Here is a 21491-nt window from a genome sequence, read left to right as displayed (position 1 = left end):
ATCGTCTGATCAAGAGAGCCTAAAGAAAAAGCTAAAAGATGAGGGTCATATTGTGAAAAACATATTCCAAAGAAACACCAAACAACCACCGTCAATGTTCTTATTTAGACTTGGAGCTAAAAGAAGACAAAGAATTAAAAGAGGAGATGGACTTCAATGGAATAGAGATCAACGTTTTCACGTACACGGATTTGGTAGAAAAAATAAAGGTGTTTATCAGAAGCGCTTTTATCACTCCCGTGGATCACAATGAGCTTTAATTATTTAGAAAAACTAAAATCGTATCGACTACATTACATTTCCAAGGTTTTGAATCTCAACAGTATTATAGAATGCTGTATTCCAGTACTATTTACTATTAATTCCAAAAAATATTTATAAAGTATTATTAGTGACTCTTTTCTACTTTATCTTTACTTTAAGAGATTAGTATTTTAAACTATTGATGTGAATAATCAAAATAAAGATGCATATTCATATTAAACATATTCAACATTTATTAACTGTGTTTATTACCACTTTCACTACTACTAAACTACGTTCCTATGTGTAGTATAGGGATGACTCTCTTCTTATATATTTATTTAAAAGTAATACTGTAATAAGTTGGATTCAGCTCCAAATTCAAGATATAATGAACAGTACTATTTAATGAAATTATTTATCTATTTATTTATCGACACATTCTGTCATTTAAAAATATGCATTTTCTTCTTATTTTTTTTGTAACTTTTAATAAATGAATTGTTCCTTATTTTGTCGAACCAATGAATATATACCGACTTTGTAAAAAGCTAAGAGCATTTCTTTATCAGAAATATGCAATTTCATAAATACAACATTATAATTAACGCCTTAAAGGAAAAGAACAGAGAGCTCACATATCAGAAGAAACAAAAATGAAATTATAGGATAGTATTAAAAAACCTATATCCATCGTCTGGTCAAGAGAGCCTAAAGAAAAAGCTAAAAGATGAGGGTCATATTGTGAAAAACATATTCCAAAGAAACACCAAACAACCACCGTCAATGTTCTTATTTAGACTTGAAGCTAAAAGAAGACAAAGAATTAAAAGAGGAGATGGACTTCAATGGAATAGAGATTAACGTTTTCACGTACACGGATTTGGTAGAAAAAATAAAGGTGTTTACCAGAAGCACTTTTATCACTCCCGTGGATCACAATGAGCTTTAATTATTTAGAAAAACTCAAATTGTATCGACTACATTACATTTCCAAGGTTTTGAATCTCAACAGTATTATAGAATACTGTATTCCAGTACTATTTACTATTAATTCCAAAGAATATTGTTAAACCCTTAATCCGCAATGCAGTGGCAACACTGGCGGGCGTGCATTGCGATCGTGGGTTAGAGGGTGGGAGATCCAACGGCGCCCGCCATTCCAGACAGACGTGTGACCGGAGCTCAAGCCGACTACTACAAGCGACTACTCTACACATACATATATAAATAGAAAACTCTGTGTGTAACAATATTTATAAAGTATTATTAGTGACTCTTTTCTACTTTATCTTCACTTTAAGAGATTAGTATTTTAAACTATTGATGTGAATAATCAAAATAAATATGCATATCCATATTCAACATTAATTAACTGTGTTTATTACCATTTTCACTACTACTAAACTACGTTTCTATGTGTAGTATAAAGAGGACTCTCTTCTCATATATTTATTTAAAAGTAATACTGTAATAAGTTCAATTCAGCTCCAAATTCAAGATGATATACTGAACACTACTATTTAATGAAATTATTTATCTATTTATTTATCGACACATTCTGTCATTTAAAAATATGCATTTTCTTCTTATTTTTTTTGTAACTTTTAATAAATGAATTGTTCTTTATTTTTGTCGAACCAATGAATATGTCGATGTTGCAAAAAGCTAGAAGCATTTCTTTATCAGGAATATGCAATTTCATAAATACAACATTACAATAAACCCATTAAAGAAAAAGGAGGCAGAGCTCACTTATATCAAAAGAAATTATAGGTTAGTACTATAATATATATATAGTAGTTAGTACTATATATAGTAGATCCTAAAAAAAATGCTAAAATGTGAGGGTTATATTTTGAAAAATATATTCTAAAGAAATACATGAATGTGGAAGAAAATAAGGAAATACTCAAGATGAAATTAATTATGAATACCGTTGAAGCCCCACAAGTGAAAAAAGAAACACCACAGTGCACGAAATGCCAAAGATAATACTCATACTGAAACTGTAACAAATCGCTAAGGTGCGTTAAATTTTCAGGAATGCACTTGACAAAAAAATATGAAAAGACAAAAATAATGATGTAAATTGTAATGGAAATCATCCAGCAAATTACAGAGGATGTCTGCTGTACAAACAATAACACAAAAAAGAAAAAGCATGAAGAAGAGCAATTACATGAGGAATATCTACTGGTAACAACCATTACAATCAAGGATCGGTACTGATCACTGACGCTCTCCGCAGTATATTGTCCCCAAAACACATAAAACTTTAAATTGTTTTAATAAACTGGGAAATAAATTCATTGCTGATGGCGATTATAATGCCAAGAATATAGTATGGGGATCAAGAGTAAAGGTAAAAAACTGTACTAGGCAGCAGTGGAAGATAACTTGAGTTTGATCTCCCGACATATTTGCCAACAGACCAGAAAAAGTTACCCGACATGATTGACTTGTATCGTCAAAATCAACCAAAAACTATCTGAATCATGTTTTAAATCATCATCAGATCTTGCCAATCTTAGTAAAGTTGCAAACAAACAAAAAAATACATTTATAAAACTGAAAAGTGTTCAAAAAAGACCAAATGATCAAATTGGATTTACCTACCTCTAAAAAGTAGCAAATCAGGCAATTGAACGATTAACAAAAACGATTCAAACAGCAGCTTGGAATAATACTCCTAATGTAAACAAGCTGCAAAATGCGAAAACAGTGTCAACAAACCAGATCAAAATTCGACAAAACAAAGCCATTAATGAATGTAAGGCTCTATTAGAAAAGTAAAAAACCAATCAATTCAACATTACCTGAAGAGCTTATCGGCTACAAAAACCAACGATTACACACTATGGAAAGCCACGAAAAAATTAAAGCAAGCAATATAATACACTCCGCCAAGAAAAAACTCAAACAGAAAGTAGGCCAGAAGTGACAAAGATAAAGCCGACAACTTTTCCGCTCACATAAATAATGTATTCACACCATTGTTACAAATTAATTATGTTGAAGCATCCTGTCGGAAGACTCAAGTGATAATACAATACAAAGTAAAAGAAGTTATGCAAACAATATGTAAATAAGGCACCAGGTTTTTAGTCGATAACTGGCAAAATGTTAAAGGGAATGAAAGTAATCACCTTTATATATAATGCTATATTAAGACTTCAATACTTTCCCACTTCTTGGAAAATTGCTATCAAATCATAATGATCGTGAAACCGGTAAAAACACCTGTGGAAGTAAATTCTTACAGACCAATTAAGCTTACTGCCTATAATGTCAAAATTACTTCTAAAGTGTTTGAAATTCATAAGCGAAGAAAAAAAACTTATTCCAAACCATTAATTTAGTTTCAAAAATTAACATAGTATAATAGAACAAGTTCATAAAATTGTTACAAATATTAACATTGATTTAGAAGGAAAAATTCTGCAGCATTTCTTGACATTAGCCAAATGTTCAATAAGGTGTGGCATGAGTGTCTGCTTTATAAATTAAAGTTATCTCTCTTCACAACTTATTAAAGTATTGGAATCATGCATAAAAGGCAAATATTTCCATGTAAGGAAATTGATGAGGAATACACAAACCTAAATGGGATCAGTTCAGAAGTGGCACAGAGTAGTGTACTTGGACCAATACTATTTTTGATATTGATTGCTGATCTCCCAAGAACAAGACGAACGACATTTGCAGATAACCCAGCTGTAATGGCTTCGCTTATAGACCCTTCGACGGTGATAACGAATCTTCAGAGGAACCTTGACAAAATAAAAGAATAATTTAAAAAGTGGAAGATCAGGATAAACGAGACGAAATAGGCACAAATTACCTTCACGCTGAACAGGAAAATTGCCAAATTGAAAAATCATCCACTCCTCTAAAGAGAGAAAGTAAAGTAGCTGGGACTACATTTGGACAGCGGAAGCACTATCATCCAGAGATTTCAAAACAAGATGCTGCGTGTAATAGTGGATGCCCCTGGTATGTACATAACAAAGTATTACGGAAACAGTCAAAAATTAAATTGTTAATAGTTACATAGCATATAGGAAAAGACGTCCAAACAGACTGGCAATTAGACTACTAGACTTCAAATCTGACAACCAAACAGACACAAACTATTCGACCATACAAATATATTTTATACTGTCAATTAAATTTATTTAAAATTTTATAGAGATGCATCCAACAAACTTCTCTACATGCCACATGCTAAAAAAATTGACTTATTGTTATTAACTGATATTGTAAATAGTAATGTAAAAATAAAGTAGAGCTGTGCGTGGAATTTAATTTTAGCAGAATTCCATGAATTTATAAAGAAAAAACAAAGAATTTAAACTTAGAAGTTCCTAATTCATCCACACATTATTCTACATGCGATGCATCAGATATATTAGATACTGCTATTTCAAAAAAATTACCAAGTGCATGATACCGTCTCGTCTGATCACAACCCAGTTACATTTTCATTCGTATTAAATCACTCTATAAAATTAAATAATATACCTCTAAAATAATTGAGTGATTGCACTCCAGAAGGGGCACTGTAAGCCAAGAAACGGTGAGACAGATTTGTAGCACCTGCATTTGACCGGCCGGCCGAGGAAGTCTGGTCGCATCCACAAAGATCTAACTGGCTTGAGGCCCTGTAACCAGATTAAAAGCTGTTGCTGATGCCGTTAGAGTTGATGCTGATAATGCTGCTGGAGTTGATGCTAATGATCGACATAATGGGGTAGTCTGCAGTGGTTGCATTTACAGTTATTGTTGTAGTTGCCTATTCTGCTGGAGCTGTGTGCGGAGCTTTTAAGTGGTGCACGGAATCTTCGTGGCACCTGGATTTACAAAAGTGTTCCATTGCCGACAGTTGTTGGTTGCTAGTGTATTCGTTTAGGCCGACGGGCGACTATCGGCGGCGTCGACGTATAAGCTGTGCTCTGGTACGAATCTCCACTTGTGCAGGACGTAGGCGGTTGCGTCGCCTGTTGCCAGTTCCATCGTGGCGATTTCAACTACATAGGCAAGTTACTGCGTTAGCGCCATCCTGGTCTTCCTTCGATCACGTCGGGGATCACCACTTCAGTGCCCGCCCGTCCTGCGACTCTCTTTATTTACTTAATCACTCCATATTTATAGTAAAAATATAATTTGATATTGTGACATAATAATGCACTACACATGTAAATAATTACCTACAATTAGATTAATGTGGAATATGTAGCAATAATAATTTATTTTTAATAAAGTAATGTGAGGTTATTGAACCCGACCACTAGCGGTAGTTAATTTGTTGGTCGCAACAATACTATGAGACTACTTTTATTATTACGTTGATGAATAATATAATAAAAGTAGAAGTAAATACTGATAAAATAAATAAAAATATTAATAAAAAATAAAATATGACGCCTGTGGCAAAATTATCGCGATAAATTAGAGGAGAAACGACTTAATTAATAACAAAATGAAGTTAAAATAGCTACTATTATGTATAATAATCTATCTTAAACTTAAGTTTAAGATTAAAATTATTAATAATTTAAATCCAGAGGACAATTATCTGTGGAACACGTCAAAAATTTTACGTCGCGAACCCGCAAAAATAAAAAAATATTACTTCATAACAATATATTATTTTAACTGTTGGATAAATAGCTGAAATTATTGTTTAGTCTGCAAAACCAATACACAGTTGATACAAAAACTGTTTAAAAAACTTTAAAAATAAAATTGAAAAAGAAAGAGATTACCACTTAAAACCCATAGAAAAAAAACCTGTAACAATTCAAGAACTAGCTAATATAATTCAATGACTTCCTAATCGCAAGCCCCGGAAAATGACAACAGAGCCTTTTACCCTTTGAGCGGTAATGCTGTACATGTTAGATAATGAAGGTTTCTCGAGTGATAAAGATTAATACTATACATTTATAAAATTATTATTGTATTATTTTCAATTAATTTTCTGCTAATTTCAATATATTTTTTCCTATTTTACAATTTTTTAGTATTTTTAATGTATACATGCATGTATATATTTAGTAATGTAAAGCTTAAGCGATAAATATGAGCAAATTATAGATTAATAAATTTAAAAAAATAGTTTTATCGCAAAAACAACCAATGTTCTTATTCGTCGACTCTTCAGTGAAAGAACTTATAAAAGAGAACTCACTCAAGAAAAGATAAAAACCATTAACAAAACACCTAAATATTTTTGGCTATTTTATGTTGTATAAACTATTACATACAAACGTATTACTAATTTGTTATTTTATTTATTAATTTTATTATTCACTATTTTACTAATCAATTCATTCGTTTAAAATAGTCGAAAAAACTCAATGGGCTCAACGTTGTTCCGCTAATTGCTTTTTATGACAGAACAGGAGCAATAATTTTCTTATTTTCAGTATAAATGTGTAATCGGAATCAAAATGGATCACAATGGTGAACTAGGGAAGACATCTAAATAATAAATTCTTATTAAAAATCATACATTCTTGGTAAAAATATGTTTTACTTAAAAAATATAAATCGTAATAAGTACAAATACATATCCATAAACTGATAAACATCACTGATCGGCATCACTACTTCTTATATTTTTAGCAAATTGAGAATGTGTTCCAATCTGATTGTGATACGAATACATAGTCATATCTTGAACGTTATGCAAGTATTCTGGCGTAATCTGAACCAATTCGGAATAAACCGGCTGCTTGTCTTTATCCAAATTGTTGAATCTCGTAGACAGTTCCTCTAATCGTATCAAGGGAATAGATTGCAGTCTCTCGTGTATGTTCTTTAGATTGTTTTTATTGAGAGATTTGGGCGAAAATGTCTTTTCGTGTCTACACCTGTGCCGTTTCATCTCGGAGAAGTTTACAAAACCATATTGACATCCAGGCCAATCGCATTTATACGTCTTTTCTCCCATGTGTCTTTTATGATGATTCGATAGATGATAAGATGTAACAAACGACTTATTACATATCTTGCAAGTGTAAGGTCGTTCGCCTGTGTGAGTTCGTAAATGTTTCTTCAATGTATGTGATACTGTAAAAGCCCTAAAAATCATATTTTTATTAAAAACATAAATAATAATATATATTTTATTACAAATATTAAATACCTCGGACAAATATCACATTTATAAGGTTTAACGCCGGAATGTCTTCTTTCGTGAACCATTAAATGACCAGTTTGAGCAAACCTATTAATCAGAATATTATTTAGTATATTTGAAATAAATTTAACTTTAATTTAATATTATAATACCTGCGGTTACAAACGTTGCATTTATAAGGCTTATCTCCGGAATGTACACGCTCATGATCAATAAGATTCCTATTGAATAAGAATATTTTACCGCAGATAGTGCACATGTGGTTTTTACTCTTATCCGTAGTTTTATCACTGAAAATATATTAAATCAATTGATTATAAATAGATATATAATTATACATTTTATTATTTAAATTAATACCTGGACTCTAATTGATCAACTTCTTCAGGATTGTTTTCATCTTCTCTTCTCGTATTTAATTTATTTTTATTTAACAGCTTAGTTTTTGCTTTTCTCTCCAAATTAGATCTGACATTGATCAAATCATTTTTATTTCTCTCTTTTGGTTTCTTTGTTTTCTTACGATGTGTTTTTAACTTCGGAATTGTATAATCATCTTCGCTGGCATTATCTAAAATTACATCATTATTAGATTCATATCATTAAAATGTGTTTAAAAATATATTACCATAATCTTCATCATTCTTCAAACTCAATGTATCCAAATCTTCAATCTTAAATTTGAACAAATATTTTTATAAAATTAAACTGTTTATTATACAAGCCATTAATCATTATTTTTACATTATTGTCGTTCGTTTGACTATTCTCTTGAATTTTAATAGCACGCTGACGCAGTTCCTCATCAGACGATTTGCATTTGATCTTGAATTGATACGCGATGTTTAGTTCATTAAAACACTCGTCGCATATATTTGAAGGTAAGCCATCATCGGAGCTGATCTAAAATACCATGTAATAATAAAACACATTTGATGCTGTTTTACAACATATTTGAATATAAAATATACCTGTAAGTCTGCGCAAGCTGTGAAACGTTGATATATCGATATGTCGTCTGTATCTTCAAAGATATTATGAGTAGGCGAAGTACCTAAACAAGACCGACAAACCGACATGTTTTCGTTTATATTGACATGACGTTTGACAGCTTTGGTCTTAACGCAAATTTTTGGGCCAGTATATTTTATTGTTATATTTAACCTTTCCTTATCTGTGCATTCGTGGTTAAGAACCACACTAGACGATCCCATCGTGAGTATGTCGTCCCTAAGCCAGTGCGCCCTCCCCCTCCCATAGCTACACCACTGCTTATGGAACTACATAATTTCTTTGTTATTTTTTTAGCTATTTTAAATTCCAAATAAAGAAATTATTCAAATGTCTTTAAAAAAAATATTATTTAAAAACATTCAGACGTATATTTAAAATTGATTTATTATTCGTTTTTTTATCTTATGGAACAATCTGACAATAGAAGATATTTTGCCGATTGACTCCCGTGACTTAATGCACAGTTTTTTTTAAACATTTATGATATTCTCTATGAGCTGAAGTAGTTAATTATTAGCGATTTTTTATTTCAAATATGTACGAACTTACTCGATTTTAATTAATGACTTTATTCACATTAAAAGAGTAAACCTAAAGCGGTTTCCATATATTATATTACAGGGTTTTTGTAATGTTTTACCCCCTTGCCCCTATATGTCACAAGGTTTCATTGAGCCAGACTCATATTTTGTTTACACTGTCACAATTCCGCTGACCCTCCCCCTCATAAGCCTGTGACGTAAGTTATGGTAGTCGCCTAATTTGTGAAGATACCAATCTTCTACCGTAAAATTAAAATGCATTTAAAAATAAATAATTAGGTTTCGACCTTATTACAAGATACAACTATAATAAAAAGATTATGTAATCTAGATATATTAAAAAAATGTATTTATTTATTTAGAAAAAAATATATAAATTTCAGTTATAAAGGTAATTATTTTAACTGGCAACAATATGAAACGTCAAAGTGGCGTGTTGCATTTAATATTTAACGGTTAACCAAGCCTAAATACAAGCTATACGTTCGTCGTTTAGAACGCAACGAGATGGAACCGACGACGGATTCGATGGATTCGGACACTTCCGACACCACAATTGTGGACGTAAACGACAGGGAAATCAGGAGGAGAGTTCAAAAGAGGAAATCGATTCGCGAACGCTCCATGTTTAACAATCTTCACTACAGATCTGCGGGAGATCCGATATACTCATCATATATACCATTTCAAGATTTGGTACGTACTTATTCTACTTTATATTAATTATAAATTCGCAAATTGTATGGACTTTCAAAATCAATATTTTTACAATGAAATAGATCAAAATAATGGATTCGTTGGTGCTTCTCAAAATGTGAGCAAGAGTACCTTTTTATACATTTTCTCACGAGCTTGGATGAAGACTTATTTAAACCAATTTGGCCCCGCTTTTCTCAAGTTTTCTCCCGTGTGGCCCCCCTTTAATTAAACCTTTGTGGTTTTAGATTATAAGCTATACAAGCAAATAAGAGGTATTTACTTATTATATCAACATGCTTCTTACTTTTTTCATCGTTGAATTAGAAGAGTCATTTATAAAATAAAAAAAAGCGATTATTTATAAAAATAAAAATTAAGTGCTAGGCCAAAAATATTTTAAATAAAACGTTATTATATTTAATTATGTATGCACATTGTAGTTTATAATTTATTTATTTTATAGAGAGAAGCAGCACTCGCTATATCTGCTCCTATAGTTTCCATAAGAAACGAGAGGCGTGATAGATGCAGATACAAAGGAAAATCTAATAAATATGTCCATAAGCACGTGGTTCATTATTGCTCTTTGATTAAGAACGCTATAATGAAAAATAATTGGAGGCCGATTTGTAAATTGCTGATGTCGTACATAAACGAGAAAAAAGTCGAGCGCGACCATCATGGAATTATACTTAAGGTATATATTATATAACAATCTGCTACTTTTTTGCCATGAGGCTTTTTACTTAATTTTAATTTTACGTATAAATTAAGTTACTTTATTATTGTGGCAAAAATTTTGTCGCAATATATTATATAATGTAGTCTATTTTTTCAGTACACATTCTTGCATTTATTAAACGATCCCATAGCGCAAGAGCATGACTATTTGAAAAAGTATCTACAATTGGGACTCTCTTGCCACAGTTCTGAAGAAAGAGAGACTCTCATGAGGATGTTATCATCGCTGCCTCTGAAAATGTGCGCTTTTATGTCCTTCGTGGGATACGAAGAGTAATCAATACTCGAGAGAAGAATAAGACTGATTTTTATTCACGTATTTTATAAAAATATAAAATAAACATATTAACGCGTAACATTATATTTTTTATGCATGAAAATACATTTTTTAAATACAACATAACATTGTTTCATTATTAATATAAATCTCGTTTATATATATTATAACATATTAATACTTTAATCTTTTTTAACACACTGCATTATTTTATTTATATCTTTCAAAGCGATCTCTAAAGCTTGTACAAATTGTTTTCCATTATTATGCGGAGGATAACTCGTCACAACAGTTTTAAATCCATCGTCCATAACCGAGTATCTGTAACAAAAATTATAATCGATTGACGGATATGAATTCCTTGATTATAATAAAAACGCGCATACCCAATTCCTAATCCGTCCGTTATCACAGGTCCGAATCCACCAGCCATCACAGCCGGAGATGTTAAAGTGCTCGTACTCAAAATGGAAGTATTGATCATCTTGTATTCAGCGTCGCCAAAGATGCCCGGTTGAAGACCCTCTTGTTCAGCTAGCTTCTTCAAAGCGAAGAGATGTCTATCGAAACCTTGACCCATGGCTGCGTCTTTCACGAGTTGAGAATGAGCGGTAGAGCAAGTCAACAGCATCTTTGCCAATTCTGAATCGGAAGGCCGGGAAGTTGTCGAGTGTAATGCATCGCAAAACGCCTGTGAAGCATAATTTATATTAGTTTATAATTTTCTAGTGCAAGAATAAGTCTGAAAATATAATATTTAAATATTAACCTTTGTATGAACAGTGCAGGGTCGCACTGTCTCTGTACGTCCGTGTTTAAAAGCTGCCGTACTGCAGGATTCGTAAGTGCCGACATATTTTCCAGTCAAGGAATGATAAGCTGCCTGTGAAATATTTTAATCTAAAGTTATATAAGTTTTTTTTCTAACTAACTTTGACATTCGGTTGCAGCTTTTCTTTTTTTTTCGGAAGTTTGCCAATGGCAAAAATGGTTTAATTCATAAAAATTCACACAGATAAATTCTATTATATATAATACTATGTATTATTTCCGATAATGGCCGTAAAGCTTTGCAATGTTTTGAAAAAACCAACATTTCTACATTTATTAGGTTTAAAAAACATATTTTAGTTTGCTATTACCCCAAAAATAATCCAATATTTTTGGGGTAGTTTGTCGTGAACTAGCTTTGGTTACGGTTCTCTAACACCATTCCCACTTACAGTGACTATATATTTCTTAACTCGTTATTGATAATAAGCGATAGTTTATGTGGTGTCATGGCAACACCGGGGTAACACCATTCCCACTTACAGTGACTATATATTTCCTAACTCGTTATTGATAATAAGCGATAGTTTATGTGGTGTCATGGCGACCCAGGCGGACGGCAGCACAGTTTATAATATAAGTTAGTAAATAATATTAAAAACAATCCAAACAATGAAAGTTCTACTTCCAAATTTAATGATAATAGTGACTGTAAATTATTTTGATAGTAGTGATAATGAAGAAAATTTGCCAACGTTAATTATGATAGTACACTATTATTTGTTAACACCACATTTGTTCAAAAAAGTGAAAGTTTGCTCGAAATTATCAAGAATAAATGTAGTTATTAGAGTCTCCAATTACTCGAACCATCAACTACTCGAGTATCGAATATTAAAATTTTAAAATACTCGAGTACTCGAGTACTTTCGAGTATTTACCAAATGTACCAAAATAGCTATTATTCAAATTCGTGCACATATAAATAAATAAATAAAATACTTGGTATGTTAATTTTTACAATTATTTTAACTTCAAGAACATACTTTTTAAAAACAATAATGCAAAATGTGTCTCGAATTTAATATTACTGCGAACCTTTGGTTTTATTATTCCCGTTGTGGAAAAAACCCTTTCCGTTGCTGTTGATGTTGGTCTTATTGTCATTAACGCGTTGGATAAGGCTTCTAATTTATCTGTTCGCTTTTTATAGATATAACATTTTTTGAACTCTCTTTTTGTGTTCTCTTATTTCCTTCGACTATTGACAAAATAGCATTTTGTAATTCTTCTTGAATAGATTTTTTTTCTTAACAATATACAATCTTCTAATCCTTCTGATTAATGCGAAAAATTTAAATCTATATCCTTCGAAGATGTATTTGGGTGAATCCCTTTCACTCTAGAGCTAAACGGTTCGCAAAGAACTGACTTTACTTTAAATGCCTTTAAAACACACAATTGTTTTGATTTATATTTTAAGCTGAGGGATCAGTATAAACAATTTACAACACTTTACGCTACAACTGCATAGTCATAAAACCTAAATTTTTTTTTTGATATTTCATATTGTTCATTGCCATAAATTAGGTAAGTCGGGACTGTCAGACAGAAAACACGAAAGAAATTTCTCCGTCGTACCCACTAACAGAGCCGACGACCGGAACTATGCAACTATGGAACTATGAAAAAATTATACCTGATAGTAACCGTTCTAACTCGAGACTTCGGGCATAAACGCCAAATAAAAGCAAGACGTTAACCTTTACCGGACCAAGTTAAAGTTAATTTTGTTTCTGAAATATTTCAAATTTTTTTAATTTCGAGTATTAATCGAGTAATTTTCAAAATACTAGATTATCAAGTACTTGAAAAATAGACAAGTATACTCGAGTATCGAGTACTCGATTACTCGAATTGGAGACTCTAGTAGTTATACACTGTATGAAGTATGAAGCGAGAGGAATTGACATCAGCGTCATATAGAGAGAGGAACATCGCCAAATATGAGATTTTAGAGAACCATCCACTGGACATCATCTATCCGCCAACTTCTCCACCACCGCTCGGAGAAAAACGATACTCGCCCACTATAGTTTGTCGCTATATGTAATATTGTACCATAAATTATTACCAATTTTTAACGGCATCTTTCTGTCTAAGGCTTAAGAAACCTAAAAGTTGCATGTAATTTAATATTTTCACTGTTTTTCGCTGAAAACATTTCTCAACATGGTTTTATTGTGACGAAATTTGACACAAAATGATAATATCTATTACATAATATAAGCGTTTTTTTTTGGGTAGATTAAAAATTTACGCAGTTATTTTAAAAGACAGACAATTAATGTTTTTAAGGTGGTGCAGTTTCATTGACTGAGACATTTGCAAAAAAATTGCCCTTTTTGACCTTTAATAAAAATCATAAATTTGTATGTTACAATCCTTTTCAAAATATATAATGAAAATAATGTTTTTTTCTTTATAAATACTGCATATTACAATAATAAAATACACATATTGCATTATGAAAATAAATGTTAAAAAAAAAGTATTTTCACAAAAACATTTCAAAAAATGAAAATGATTTAAAGTATCAATATTGGCTAATTTAAAAAAAATATTTACATAGATAATTAACTGAAGAAATAATAAATAAAAAACATTATGTTTATATTATATATTTTTAATTTGTTATAATGTAAATGATTTTTATAGAAAATAATACCAATAAATTGAAGGGTTCGAAATAAATTAACATTACAAAATATATATTTAATTAATTTTATAAAAATATTGAGAGCCTCTGAATTAATATAAAAAATCCACAAAAGTCGAATAATATATAAAATGTATGTAAAATACATTAACGAAATTTAACGATAGAAAAGTGTTTAAATAAATTATTAAAACATTCTAATACAAAAAAGTAGAAACATATTTCAAAGCAATAAAACGTTGAGAATACATATAATTTACTCTAAATGCAATAAAAAGTAATGATAAATAAATATACACAGAAATAATTATGGAAAATATGTAAAATTTACTCACTTCTAGGTATTATCAAATTAATAAATGTGTTAAAATTAACTCACTACTCGGGTAAATTATAAAGATATGTTAGATAATAATATAAAAATACTAACTCCATTATAGAAATAGTTCAAAATATTAAAGAATAACTTTAGATATACAATTAACATTGTAATAAAAAAAGTCACATAATTAAAAAAATAGTAGAAAAATAGGTATATTATCTAGGATAAGAAATATATTAAGTACAAATACAAAAAAAACTAAAACAGTATTTTATTAATAGTTTTGCAACATTGATATATATGTATATGTAATAATTAATAAATTAGATAAGACCATGTTGCAAAAATTACAAAATAGAGCAATGAGAGTAGTTTGAAACAAAAATAGATTTACTGGTTTAAGAAGTATGATTGAAAGATTGAAGATGAATGTTTTAGTATTTATATATGTTACAAAATAATACGTTACCAGAGTGTTTTAATTTAATATAACAAAAAATAAAGATGTACATAGATTTAATACTTGAAATAGAGATAATTTAAAGATATTTAGGTATAAGAAAACGAGTACAACCAGGGGTATATTGTACGGAGGTGTGAATTTGTGTAATAATATTCCTAGGATAATCCGCAAAAATAAAAATGCTGCTGGTTACTTCAATGGAATAAAGAAAAACCATAGTGAATTAGTTTTTATATTCTGTTTGTGTTTAAGTCTTATTTTATAAGTATGTTTTGATTATATTTGTTTAGTGTATAAACAGTTAACTATATTAGCTAAATAAATTATAAAAATGAATAATAATGATGTTCATGTACTGACTTGAAAATAAATAGACATAAATTATGATGACATAAATCTACTGGCTTGAGACTAGAGAACGGTAATTTTACAGTGATGAATTCAAATACAGAAAAATGTATCGATAATGATCTATATATAAAAATGTAATGTTTGATCTTATAAAATGATATTAGTTAATATTATAATTAATTTACCTGGAAACCTAACTGCATCATAGCATCAGGACTGACTCTATATTTTTTACAAGAAAGCCTTCCTGCTTCATCGTAAATCAAATAATCTGTAGCTAAAGATAAATACCATTCTTTATATGCTTGCTTAGCGTTCTTAATATTCTCTTTTAATTTATCGTCAAAGTTGAACTCTAAAACAGTTTAGTAATAATCGTTAAAGCTTATTAATAACTCAAATAAATAAAAATATATTTATACCTAGCTTCTTCACAAAGTTATCAGGATTTGATTCGTTACTGGGAGTTTCGGGAGTAACGATAGGTTTGGTAGTAGTTTCTTTATAAATATCCTGGAAATAGCGAAGTACAGCAACACCGTCGCCCCAGGAATGTTCAAAATTAACTCCGCCGATACCGTCTTTGGTAATGATGAAACTAAACGATTTATCGAACCATCTACAAAATAATATCATTAATAAGCGTTTATTAATTAATATATATATTTATAGAACTTTACCTATTTGTTCCATCTCCATGCAAAAAGTTAGTTATAGCTTTCTTCTTATCGTCTTTTATTTCTTCGTCATCTAAAGCTAAATTAAATAACGCCGTATCCAAAGTTTTCAATGTCTTTTCATTCCCTAGTTGACATAGATAATGTCTTTGAGATGCCCAAACGTCTCTATCTTGAGTGGTCAAGATTCCTAAAGGATGCTCCGTCGGTGGTCTTTCATCGGAAAGTATATATTTCAATCTGGATAGTATTTTAGACGGTTCGATCATGCAACCTGAATATTGAATACAATTTATTTATTTAAAGAATCAATTAGTGATCAAAAATAATATTACCTTCATCGTCCAAGACATCGAACGTATAAAAATGGCCTCTTCTTTGAACCAATATGTGCTTACTCTTAGTATCGTTTACAATTCGATCTTTGCCTATCTCCGGTATGCGACTAGATCCAAACAATCCGTTATATTGGCTCATATCTAACGGATAAGCATTGAAAGCGTAAGCGCCATACCAAGATATGGCAGACGGAAGAAATCCGGTGACTCGTCTAAACATTTCAGTGTCGCTCTTTTTCGGATCTAAATGGAACACTTCCGGTTCTAATAAATTTTTACGAAGCGAGAGCATAAATCGTATAGAAGAAACCAGCACGTTAGCGGCTTTAATCAATTGATGATTATATTCCGGTCTAACGTCGTTATGAAAGACTATGAGCGGATTATAGTTGATTGGGAGAGGAATCCTGTCGCTCAAATACATATCGAACCACATCTTAGATATGTAGCTAGTGTGCTTATTGTTTTTATCAGTGTTCCTTAACATTTCGTCCAATTTACTGCCGACGCCCCCGGAAAATATGTTAACTTGGGAGGTGACATGCTTGAATGCATTATCGTCCAATAAAGGACGCTGAGCTGCTAAGTATCGCTCGCATGTTTTCTTCAAAGGAGGAATTGGCAGTCTCGGAAGAGACTTTTGAAAATGCATCGTCGGAACTCTACTACGTTGAATGTATTGAAGATCGACATTTTTAGTCGTCTTTGTACTGAAGTGTCTTAGGTTTCTAGAGCAGGTATATTTGAGGCACAACATTCTGAAAAAAATACAATTTTATTTTAAAAGTTGTACGAATCTTATTAGATTTGCTTAAAATTAGTATTAATAAAAGGAATACACTGCAATATATAAGAATACGTGTAAATAAACCAAACTCGCCTACTATTTTATCTAATTCGGCTATTTTTATAATAATCTTTATCACCGAAGTGTCATAGATGTGAAGTAAACGCCAAACTTTGACACTTGAGTGATACTAAACATTTTTACTGATAAGGATAAGAATCAGATAAAGTAAACAATGCTATCGAATAATATAAATATGAATTCGAATGTAATATATTGGTAAATATTACTGTATAGTTATTTATTAGTGATTATGATATATCTTAAATAAAAAAATATAAAACAATGAACAATTAAATTTCAATAAAAAAATATATTTTAACCCTACAATGCGCAATTTTTTATATATAAAAAAAAATATACATAGATGAATGCAAAATATTAGTAGAAATTATAAAAAAACATTTTGCTTTTCAATATAATTTTATTTGAAATAAAATATGATTAACATATTAAAATTTTGTTGACGCCCGCTTTGCCTATTGTATGCGTTCGCGAACGTCATCTTACAGCGTTCGATATTTGACAAACCAGTCAGCTCCGATCGTTAAGAAACGATCGGCACGCGCCGAACTCAATAAAACTTATATATATAAGTATATGTGTTTTTTATAAATAAAATTAATTTTATGGAAACCTAATGCTGTACTGTATTTTTTACATAGGTACTACTAATACAAATTTGCACCTCAATCGAGTTTAATTTTAATTTGAAGCATGCTTTTTATTATCTAGTTGTACATCTTGGCTACGTAATGGTGTCACATTAGATTTTATTATTTTATATCAATCGTACGTTGAATACCTAATTGTCTTCTATGTTTTGCTGATGTTATTTCCATATTGCATAACGTACGCGCTTAGTCGTTCCAAAAATTAATCAATTTCATTTCCGAAACATTTGTGTTGCAGCTTCGATATAACAGACAGGCATTTATAATAGTGATTAGGCGGACAGAAGGCGACTGGTGGCAATTAGACACAAATTGACCCACTGCAGTAGAATTATTTGAGGGTATAGGTATAGTTTACATGTTACTTAATTATTTTCGAATGAACAGTGTACGAGGCAGCACCAGTCGTTATCTATCCGTCGAAGCCCACCAAAATAATGACTTGCCCCCAAGTTTTGTCCATAATAAAATATAAATATATAAATAAGCTGTCACTAGCAAAATTTTCTTCTGTAAAAATATTTTTTTGCACTCTTGATTAAGAAAATATAAAAGTAGCTTTTATCCTAGTTGTATTGTGTTTTTAACTCATAAATTAAATACATATAGTTATTAATGCTTATGTTAATTAATGTCAATATTTCACAGAAGATAAAATATAAGAAATAAAATCTATACTTTTTTTATAAATATTTAAACGCATAATTGTCTTTATTTTTGAGATGCTCAGGTTTATTGAAATTTTAAATTAATTTTGAAATTGTATATTTATTTTACTTCATGGCAACACTTTTGTGCGTTTGTCATTTGGCCTTTGCGGCGTGTCTTGCTGTCTAAGTACAGCTCTCATTATTTTCTCCGCATTGCCAACGAAATTGGTGCAAAATGACGGAGGGAATGAAGAATACGATTGCAACAATGCTCAACGGCATTGAAAGGTATGTGTTGACTACGTTAACCACCCGTCAGTTTACTTTCACTTATATAGGTTAAGTTATGCCTTTTATCCCCTTTTTGCCGTTTCTATCGGAAATAAATTGAATATTACTTCATCAGTATGCTTATATATGTATATTTGAGGTTACTTATGTACATTAGTTTGTATTTGATGAAAATGATATATTGAGTTGAATTTGTATATAATTTTCAGGTACAATCCTAACAATCTGCCAACGCTTCAACGCTACGTTGAAGCTCAAGCTCGCGAGAACGTCTACGATCTAGAAGTTAATCTAACAGTATTAAAATTATACCAATTCAATCCTCATCTCTTCAACCTGGACATTACGTGTATAATTTTGCTGAAGGCACTCACGAATTTTCCTCATACAGACTTCACTCTTTGCAAGTGTCTGCTGTTGGAAACTCAGGTTATTAATTACTCATTAAAATACCAACAGTATTTAGAGTTAATTGTAATTTAATGTAATATATTTTCAGACCGAAGAGGAGACCATAAGTCAAATCAAGTATTTGGCTGACATTTTGGAACAGTGTAACTTCGGACAGTTCTGGAACCGCGTCCACCAAATGCCCGAGTTGTGCAACCGCGTCACCGGATTCCACGATTCCATCAGGAAGTTTGTGTGCCACGTGATCAAGATCACTTATCAGACTATCAATAAGAGCACTTTGGCACATTACCTCGGAGGAGTCGATGGTATACTTTTTAACATATTGATTGATTATGGTTTTTGATGAGTTTTTATAAGCATTTCTTGTATTTTTAGATGGTACGTTGAAGATTTGGGTTAAGAAATACGGCTGGAAGGATCAAGGAGATCTTATTTTCATCGCTTATCAAGACGAGAACATCAAAACTAAGAACATCACCGAGAAGATTGATTTTGAAAATCTTGGAGCTCTGATGGCTTCTTGTCTCTAATCAAATAAAATAATCAACAATTTATTGAATATATTTGGGATCATTTCAGTTTTTGTATGATTAAACATTTTTCAATGGACTTTTGTTATTAGCTTTCTTATACCTAATTTTACAATTATAAAAACTCCTTTTACCATAACAAACATTTCACAAAAGAGTATTAAATATTTTACCATATATTATATCATTAGTTTTTTCCCTATACGACCTTTTTAAGTCATTAATGTATTTAAAGCCATGTCTTGTACGTTAAAATACTGTTTCTCAAAGTTATGGTAGGTCAACACTAATTTTCCGTGAAATTTTGTTTATTAGATATTCTATGTAGAAGCGTATTTTAGACCCAGCTAAAAACCTAATCCTGTTGTAAGAGTTGCCCCTAAATTGTCAACATCTATGAAATGTTTTTAAATCATTTGATTTACTTTTTTTGTTATAAACATTAATTATATCATTCACTCTTACTTGTAGTACAGATTTCATATGATAAATGTTAGTGATGATGTTGTTTAAAATCTTTGACCAAAGTATATACATCAGGATCTTTTTTTACTCAATATTAACTAAATTTGACCTAGAAATTATGAAGGGATGCCATATATAAGCGAGAGAGTTGTAAATGGATTCATAACCCATTAATTCGTTGCGTAGTATGTGTTCTAAATTTCCCCAATAATTCATCATCGATTTATTTTTCCAATGAAATGAGAAAATTGTCCAGTGTTGGGAATGAAGTGTTATAAATGTGCTTCGACGTGCTCCGTTCAATTAGATATCACCCTGCATAACGGACCAATCAGAGAATGGCTCTCCGCAACCATCCGGAGAATGGCTCTCCGCAACCAATCACGACGCAACTACTATAAAAGGAGGGTCGCGGCCGGCACAACTCACTCACTCCCCGGCGACCGAAACGAGAGGAACTCTCCGGAACATCACCTCGCAGCAGCAAAGGATCCTGAACCATCACCTCTACTGATGGACAGTCTAATCCAGGAGGAGTCCGGAGCAAGAACGCCTTTCGTCCTCGCTTCGTTAACCGTCAAGAGCGACAACAACAGCAGCAACTTATATCTTGAAATAAACAACATTAAACGCTACTCTCGCCTATTTTTATAATCTCCTTTATAACAGAAGCATATTTTTACCAATCTAGTCATCTGCGCTTGAGTGACATGTAAAGCTTATTTAAGATCTTTTTCAAGCCATTGTATTTGAAAAATGTCTTAACTGAATAGTCTATAAAAAAAACTCGCATGAAAAACTTTCTCTTTAAAAGCAAGCATAATTCCATGAAAAAGAAAGAAAAATTGTACTCATTTATGGCGCATAGCACTGAATAGTTGTGAAATAGATATTTCCAATTTTTGACCACATCTTTAAACATGTTTTTCTCTGATATTCTGTTCTTTGTGAATGAAGAAATGTACAAAATGCAAAGAAGTGAAATAATCTTAAAATCCTGTGTATTACTTTGAACTGCGCATTGAGAAACACGGCTATAGATTATAATTGTAATTTTGGATGTTTCTTTAATTAGTAGTTGTCAATTATATGGATGAGAAAAACAAGGCTTTATCATTTATTTATTGTAAATCTTCTAATGCAACATGACAGAAGTTATTCCGAGATGAACGCAATCAACAATTAATAAGTAAGTAATGAGACACGAAACTGAAATCATAATCTGTAAGTCAGTCACATATTATTAATCGATTATCAACTATTATCACAGCTTACAATCAATATATGCAAAGTATCTCGATTTTATTTTAATTATT

General features: G+C 31.0%; 4 protein-coding genes across 7 annotated transcripts; 2 read left to right on the top strand and 2 right to left on the bottom strand.

The window, feature by feature from the left end:
• Positions 1-6761: 6761 nt before the first annotated feature.
• Positions 6762-8640, bottom strand: LOC148230349 (uncharacterized). The gene is made up of 7 exons (XM_088193883.1): positions 8362-8640; positions 8135-8293; positions 8019-8064; positions 7751-7961; positions 7543-7680; positions 7397-7477; positions 6762-7331 (listed from the first exon to the last, which is right to left on the bottom strand). The coding sequence occupies exons 1-7, from the start codon at positions 8602-8604 to the stop codon at positions 6839-6841; spliced, it is 1371 nt and encodes a 456-aa protein (XP_088050009.1). The 5' UTR covers positions 8605-8640; the 3' UTR covers positions 6762-6838.
• A 691-nt stretch (positions 8641-9331) lies between these two features.
• LOC148230348 (uncharacterized) lies at positions 9332-10784 on the top strand. 2 transcript variants are annotated; one of them, XM_088193826.1, is made up of 3 exons: positions 9332-9642; positions 10109-10342; positions 10471-10784. In XM_088193826.1, exons 1-3 carry the CDS (start codon positions 9454-9456, stop codon positions 10528-10530), a joined length of 483 nt encoding a protein of 160 aa, XP_088049952.1. In that variant the 5' UTR covers positions 9332-9453; the 3' UTR covers positions 10531-10784. The 2 variants fall into 2 exon arrangements, with proteins under 2 accessions (XP_088049952.1, XP_088049950.1); XM_088193824.1 differs by having other exon boundaries at positions 9340-9642; positions 10484-10784.
• On the bottom strand, positions 10678-17398 carry CPT2 (Carnitine palmitoyltransferase 2). 3 transcript variants are annotated; one of them, XM_088193821.1, is made up of 8 exons: positions 17189-17398; positions 16302-17062; positions 15970-16240; positions 15712-15908; positions 15475-15644; positions 11433-11546; positions 11050-11354; positions 10678-10984 (listed from the first exon to the last, which is right to left on the bottom strand). In XM_088193821.1, exons 2-8 carry the CDS (start codon positions 17059-17061, stop codon positions 10846-10848), a joined length of 1956 nt encoding a protein of 651 aa, XP_088049947.1. In that variant the 5' UTR covers position 17062; positions 17189-17398; the 3' UTR covers positions 10678-10845. The 3 variants fall into 3 exon arrangements, with proteins under 3 accessions (XP_088049947.1, XP_088049946.1, XP_088049948.1); XM_088193820.1 differs by having other exon boundaries at positions 17185-17293; XM_088193822.1 differs by having other exon boundaries at positions 17146-17273.
• A 1215-nt stretch (positions 17399-18613) lies between these two features.
• On the top strand, positions 18614-20810 carry eIF3k (eukaryotic translation initiation factor 3 subunit k). The gene is made up of 4 exons (XM_088193823.1): positions 18614-18763; positions 18976-19195; positions 19266-19485; positions 19556-20810. The coding sequence occupies exons 1-4, from the start codon at positions 18711-18713 to the stop codon at positions 19708-19710; spliced, it is 648 nt and encodes a 215-aa protein (XP_088049949.1). The 5' UTR covers positions 18614-18710; the 3' UTR covers positions 19711-20810.
• Positions 20811-21491: the final 681 nt, after the last annotated feature.

This window comes from Plectrocnemia conspersa, unplaced genomic scaffold (genome assembly GCF_051122295.1).
Source record: "Plectrocnemia conspersa isolate PC_06_02 unplaced genomic scaffold, ASM5112229v1 ptg000010l, whole genome shotgun sequence".
Lineage (NCBI taxonomy): Eukaryota > Metazoa > Arthropoda > Insecta > Trichoptera > Polycentropodidae > Plectrocnemia > Plectrocnemia conspersa.
This window is presented reverse-complemented; position numbering and strand designations above follow the sequence as displayed.

Coding starts and splice junctions, on each gene's coding strand:
- LOC148230349 (XM_088193883.1), bottom strand. CDS start 8,604: ATGGGATCGTCTAGTGTGGTTCTTAACCACGAATGCACAGATAAGGAA. Junction 8,294..8,361: donor CAGCTTGCGCAGACTTACAG/GTATATTTTATA, acceptor ATGGTATTTTAG/ATCAGCTCCGATGATGGCTT. Junction 7,332..7,396: donor AAATGTGATATTTGTCCGAG/GTATTTAATATT, acceptor TATGATTTTTAG/GGCTTTTACAGTATCACATA.
- LOC148230348 (XM_088193824.1), top strand. CDS start 9,454: ATGGAACCGACGACGGATTCGATGGATTCGGACACTTCCGACACCACA. Junction 9,643..10,108: donor ATATACCATTTCAAGATTTG/GTACGTACTTAT, acceptor TTTATTTTATAG/AGAGAAGCAGCACTCGCTAT. Junction 10,343..10,483: donor ATCATGGAATTATACTTAAG/GTATATATTATA, acceptor CTATTTTTTCAG/TACACATTCTTGCATTTATT.
- CPT2 (XM_088193821.1), bottom strand. CDS start 17,061: ATGTTGTGCCTCAAATATACCTGCTCTAGAAACCTAAGACACTTCAGT. Junction 15,909..15,969: donor CATGGAGATGGAACAAATAG/GTAAAGTTCTAT, acceptor ATTATTTTGTAG/ATGGTTCGATAAATCGTTTA. Junction 11,355..11,432: donor CCTGCACTGTTCATACAAAG/GTTAATATTTAA, acceptor TATGCTTCACAG/GCGTTTTGCGATGCATTACA.
- eIF3k (XM_088193823.1), top strand. CDS start 18,711: ATGACGGAGGGAATGAAGAATACGATTGCAACAATGCTCAACGGCATT. Junction 18,764..18,975: donor ATGCTCAACGGCATTGAAAG/GTATGTGTTGAC, acceptor TATAATTTTCAG/GTACAATCCTAACAATCTGC. Junction 19,486..19,555: donor TTACCTCGGAGGAGTCGATG/GTATACTTTTTA, acceptor TTGTATTTTTAG/ATGGTACGTTGAAGATTTGG.